Source organism: Aplysia californica, unplaced genomic scaffold (assembly GCF_000002075.1).
Source record: "Aplysia californica isolate F4 #8 unplaced genomic scaffold, AplCal3.0 scaffold00095, whole genome shotgun sequence".
NCBI lineage: Eukaryota > Metazoa > Mollusca > Gastropoda > Aplysiida > Aplysiidae > Aplysia > Aplysia californica.
In genome coordinates this window covers 180,326-186,325 of record NW_004797365.1, presented here as the reverse complement: position 1 = coordinate 186,325, position 6,000 = coordinate 180,326, and the positions used below count along the sequence as shown (strand labels likewise).

The 6,000-nt window shown below is 40.2% G+C and overlaps 2 protein-coding genes across 3 annotated transcripts in view; one reads left to right on the top strand and one right to left on the bottom strand.

Moving 5' to 3' along the window:
* Nucleotides 1-1,065, bottom strand: part of LOC101851113 (UPF0472 protein C16orf72 homolog) — a 21,794-nt gene extending 20,729 nt beyond the window's left edge. Inside the window, exon 1 of the mRNA XM_005095080.2 lies at nt 718-1,065. Coding sequence (XP_005095137.1) covers nt 718-919 — 202 coding nt within the window. The 5' untranslated portion in view covers nt 920-1,065. The remainder of the gene's footprint in view (nt 1-717) is intronic.
* Nucleotides 1,066-1,480: 415 nt separating this feature from the next.
* LOC101850707 (ubiquitin carboxyl-terminal hydrolase 7) overlaps nt 1,481-6,000 on the top strand; it is a 53,346-nt gene continuing 48,826 nt past the window's right edge. The window contains exon 1 of one of the 2 annotated variants that reach the window (XM_005095079.3): nt 1,481-1,638. In XM_005095079.3, coding sequence (XP_005095136.1) covers nt 1,611-1,638 — 28 coding nt within the window. In that variant the 5' untranslated portion in view covers nt 1,481-1,610. Of the gene's footprint in view, nt 1,639-1,668; nt 1,999-6,000 lie in introns of those variants that run through there. The other variant, XM_005095078.3, reaches the window with a different exon arrangement.

Below are 6,000 nucleotides of genomic sequence, written 5' to 3'. Positions count from 1 at the left end.
TTCATGTATTTTTCCGGGTCTAGGCCATTTTTTAAAAATTCCCTGGGCCTGGCAGTCACCCTGCTCCCAACAACTCTCTTTCTGATTGGCCCGCTGTCGCGGTAGCGGAGTTTAGTGGTGGAAATGGCGGTAGCGGAAATCCGCTAAATTCTAAATAGCGGACTATTGAGACCCATGTGAGAGAGACCGCTGACAAGCAAAATACGACAAGTGGTCGCGGGTTGGGCCAGGTACTCTAGATCTAGATTCTAGAGATAGAATCTAGAGGAGATCTAGAAATCTAGACCTAGAATCTAGATTCTAGATCTAGAATTAGATCTACTCTACAGTCTAGATCTAGTCTTGAGGAGAGTTCTCGCCCTGATTGAACTCTCTCAAATTGCCCTCCAAACAGCCTCATCTTACCATTATTTTTTTTTAGATAATGATATTCATCCTCTCTAAACTCCTGTCAGCCTGGAAGTGGTCAAATAAAATATTCGACTGGATCCATCTCAAATCCTTGCTGAGTCAAGAGAGGCCGAGAGTAGCATCTATCTAAATTAGACTAAATCTTGGGTCTTGGGCTTGGGTGACTGAGAACTGGGCCACATCTAAAAATAGGCCATCTTCATCCATTACTGTGAAACTTTGCAAACATCTGGGGTAACAACAGGTCACTCGAGAGCACTAGCCACAAATTGAAACGACAGAATACAAAACACAATATATAAATACCTTTAAAATTATATAATTGGGCTATGGCAGTCGACGTTTGCTGAAATCCCAACCAGAGCTGCTGAGCTGTGTGTTCTTCGATTGACTGTACTCTTGACTCGACACCACCCTGAGCCTCCAGTTCCCCAAAACATTCGTCTTCAAATCGAGAAGACCAATGATCAGGAGACTGTTCATTATCATAATTATCTTCTTGGCTCATTTTAAAGAATATATACAGTTATGTACACATATAAATCACGCAGAGGATAAGTGGCGAACTGAGTACTCTCCTACCGAAGTTCCTTCTGACTGTCGTATTGACAGTCGATCTCTAACGGAAAAAGATATCAGCGCAAGCGCAGACTAAAAAAGTAGCCAGATTTCATTATAGTAAACAGAGTTCAGCAAATTTTTTCTCAAAATTAGAAACCAAAGCAAAACCAAAGAAAACGAGGCCCCACTCAACAACTGAGCTGATAATCTAAGAGAACTATTTTCTTTTCATGTTTTAAATAATTCCAAGAGATAAATGAAGAATGAATTGTACAACTTACCTCTCAAAAAGCTTTATGAATCTTGAGTTCACAATTTTAGCTTTTGGCAGAAAAAGTTGTTTTTTTTAAATTTCTATTCAAAACAGTTTGTGATCATTTTCCGTGGGGTTTACAATGTTCATGCTTATAAAATTGTATAGAGGGTAGCCATGACTGAACTCTAGAGATTAATTTGTTGGCTAAAGGTAGATTTAGGGTCTTTAGGCGAAAAACGGCAAATTGGTATTTATTATCATCCTGCACTGACGAAGAAGTTGCTACCTCAGTGGCCGCACTCGTTATTTTTTTTATCGCCATTGAGATTTGAGCTTACTGCTGGCTAAAATTAATGTGCTTCGTCAACAGTCAGTTTCTGCTATGACAGCGAAGGTTTCTCCAAAGGACGGTAAGAATTCGAATGTGATGAGCATTATTGTAATCGACCCCCCATACTGCCCCTAACCGCGAGACCGCCATCTTGTTTATTTTTGTTCACATCCCGGCGCCGTACTCGGTCTTCTGAAGATCTATTCACTTTGTTTCATAGCAGTTTGCCCCGTCAAAGGGGTCGAATCTGCAGACATTGGGCGAATTGCTAGTAAGCACGTAAGGACCGTCTCGCAGAGAAGTCTTCTGACTCCCGGGCGAGAAAAACAAACGGTCACATCACCGCAGACTAATGATATGAACAACACGATGATGAACCATGTAAACGACAACGATGGGATCAAAACAGAAGCGGAGGAAATGGACACTGATCAGGATGGTGCGTATTCTATTGAAACATGTCTTGAATGCTATTTTGCTGATGATGAAAGTGTTGGCGTCTTGAATTTGGCATTGGCTAAATGATTCTCAAGTTGGCGAAGTAGAAAATCAAGACAACGTCAACAGTAGGCCCCCTATCAGCATCTGATCAGCATTCTCTCTGATTTAGAACAACTTGAATTGATGATGTTCCACCATATCAAAACTGAGTACAAGAATTCAGAAGGGCCTGGGCAAATCGAAACACATAGATCTATCTACTCCTTCTCCTAGGCCTAGATATAGATCTAGATCTATAGTCTACCTGTACAATTGTAAATGTATGAGTATGACTTATGTTTTATATTGCATTTTTGACTGTGTTTAAAAGTAATTTCTGATTCTGTAGGCCTACTGCCAGGTCAATTGTAACTGATGTAACTTCTTAGTCTGTGGAGAGAGCATTCTTTACTTTCTATTTGGAAGGCCTTTTATTTTTAGATCTATAATATTTGTGAACTGTTCTGCACTTATACTTATCGACTGCTTTAGTCTCAAATTAAGCTCTAATCTAGATCTAGCATGTAAGCCTACCTAATGAAATGCTGTGGTCAAGTCGAGGCCTACAGTTTCTGAAAGTTCCTGAAATATGTTGTGTTTCATAGAGTAGAGCCTTGCACAAGAAGTTATGGAAGTGATTATTCACACCGGGTGTGCGCGCAAGATTTCATTTTATTCACACCGAGTGTGTGAGTAAGAATTAATATTATTCATACCCGGTGTGCGAATAAGAAATAATTTTATTCGCACAGGGTCAAGCCTACGTTGATTTTGGACCTCGTTTGTCACACCCTGGTATCCCACCTTCTGGCAAAGGCTTTAAATATTTAAACAACTGGACACTAGATCTAGATTAGATCTAGATCTCTAGTATAACTTGTTTCAGATTTAGGGTTAAAGTAAGCGTGCACTCCTCTCTCTCTCTCTCTCTCTCTCTCTCTCTCTCTCTCTCTCTCTCTCTCTGACTCTCTCTCTCTCTCTCTCTCTCTGTTAACGCAAGAAAAACAGAAAAAAAAATGAAAAAAAGAGAGATTTGTTGAGTCATTATCATTAGCAATGACCACAAAAATCCTTTTTTTGCCAGAAAGTATTTGCAAATAGGTGCATTTTGAAGCTTTATCTTCACTGAGCATGGAACTTTTTGAATTTTTGAAATCCATCAATAAACAAAAAAGTTACAGATTTTTTAATTAATTAATTTCTGGTACACTTTTAGGTATTTTTTTACTTTCCCTCCCGTCTCACACTCAGCTACCAATTGTCTATTTTGTACTAAATATTGATGCGCTGAACACGAATATCAACTTCATTTCCGTCGCAAATTAATAGTTTTTGAAATATTTAATTGTTTTGGGGGGTTCCAGGAGGGCCTGCCCCACTGGGGTAAAAGAAAATCTGGGGGGTTACAGGGGGGCATGCCCCCCTGTTTTTACCCATATTTTGATATTTTACAGTTAGATTTGAAATTGTCTTGAAAATAATTGCTTTGCGACAGTTTTAGTGGCTTTATGTGTGATCTGCAGCAAACAGTACAGCAGTTTGACCCCTGAAACAGTGCATCTGTGTGCGGGAGTGAAAGTAAAAATTTACCCACTTTTATATAATGAAAAAACCCCAAAATATGGGACGTTCTTTGGTGAGTTTTGAGACAATATTCGTCATAACTCGCTCATTTCTCGGAGTATTTAAAAGAAACTTGGCAACCCAGTACATTTTGTAGTGCAGAATCTAGTCCTGCTTTCAGATTTTTCATAGCTATCCTATTTTTTTTGTTATGAAGACGTTTATAGGTAAAAATGTGGCGGTTTCCGGTGCGTTTTGAGACAATATTTGTCATACCTCGCCTATTTCTTGGAATATGTAAATGAAACCTGGCAGTCTAGTACATTTTTTAATGCAGAATCTAGTCATGCAGTCAGATTTTTAATATCTGTCATACTTTTTGGGTTGTAAAAGACATTAACAGGTAAAAAAAAGTGGCGTTCTTTACAGATTTACAAAGATTATCAGTCATATGTTCTCCCAAAGTCATGATATTTGAATGAAACTTGGCAACATAAAAGGTTCCTCCTTGCCAAGCAATGCTTTGGATCAATTTGTCACAAAAATGTAAGTAGAGAGCTACTTATAAATCCAGTTCTATACTAGTAAAAGCATGCATACTTTGTTATAGAAAATAAGATCGTCTCTGTGTATATCCATTGTTGGACATTGTCCTATTGTGTGGTAGATTAAGATGCGTTCAGATAATATAGTTTACAAGTCATGGGAATATTTCGCATGTGTAGGCTACAACTCATACAGTAAATGTAACATATTTACACCCCCCCCCCCTTCTCTCTCTCTCTCTCTCTCTCTCTCTCTCTCTCTCTCTCTCTCTCTCTCTCTCTCTCTCTCTCTCTCTCTCTCTCTCTCTCTCTCTCTCTCTCTCTCTCTCTCTCTCTCCCATACACACGCGCGCGTGAACGATAACAATGTATAAACGGGAATATCTGGAATATCTATAACAATGTATAAACGGGACTATCTTCCCAGACTGGAGTACCATACTCTTTAATAACAATCTTAACCCTCATCCTGCGGGAGCCGGGTTTATGTAGCCCGATAAGCCTATTTCGGCACCTCGCCTGCGTTCTGGTCCCGAGTCAGTGTAGCTCCTGGCTCAGCGCACGCGCAGCGCGCATCCTCTTACGTGTCATTCGGGTCCCGAGTCAGATCCCCATTCACGCAGGTCAAGTGTGTGTGCGTCAGTCTGCTTGAGTTTGTGTGCGTTTGTGGCCTTCTTCTAGAACCACCTGCGTTGGTTCGTAATCGAGGCATACGTCTCATTCAAAACATGCCAAGTTGATAGCTCTAGATGTTCGTCCAATGAAATTATAGAAGAAATTGACCCACTTAGACATGAGGAGCTCGAAAGGATAGTCAGGAAACAAGACTTCCATTTTTCTATACAAAATATTTCAAATGAGCTTGATTTTGTATGAAATTATACTACCTGATAAAAGATAAGCTTGTTTAATAGTTTTGAATACCCTTGTGCAGGTACAAAGAACAATTTGAGTGTAAAACATTCGGAAATTGACCTAAATTATCCCTTTTCGAACCTCAGGTCATTCATAACAACAAGAGCGTCCAGAAAGGTTATTCAAATGGGCGTAACTACTCGTAATGTCTTATCAGCTTGTGAGAGGGGGTTATTCATGTGTTTGTAACACTTTATAAATAGAATGTTATGAAGGATAGAGCGTTATTTTCATCATCAGTTAACACACTCCCGCGGTATTCATGGCGAAAACACACGTTTCCCGGTGCGCATGCTGTACACCAACAGTACACACTGAGTGACCCTGGCGGCCTGCCCGGCGAGTCCGACGTAATCGGTTGCTGATAAGATACGCATCTGGGCACAGACGCAGGATAAGAGTTAATGCCTCACTTTTCCAAACAGAGCACACAGGACGAGTCCAAGTGTGTGCTTTCCCAAGAGGGGGGAATAGGCTTTCATAACGCAAACACAATGCCATACCACTTCTCAAGATGTTTGCTTTTCTGTTTCTATTCTTCTGTCATGCAATCAAGCAAATAAAAATGACGAGATCTATTGTATTGTGACTAAAATGCGACAAAAACGCAAGTTATCAAGGCCCCCGTTTAGTTTTCAAGTATCCTTCCCCCCCTTTCCGGTTCACATAAGCGGGGCCTCGTTTGTAGCGCCCGAGACGACCGATGGCTGATGACGTCACTTAGTGGAAATTTCCCAGCAGCAGGTCGGTGCGCAAATGGCAATGCCACTTTTTCCCTTAGTTACTCCCACATTTTTAAAGATTACGCTAAAACCGCTTAACACAGAAACTTGAAATTTTAAGGGAATAAAGAAAAATGGTGTACAACGTATCAGTCAGTTTGACAAATCACAGCTCCGAAAAATCTTCAAAGCACACCACATCAACCACTTTCGCAG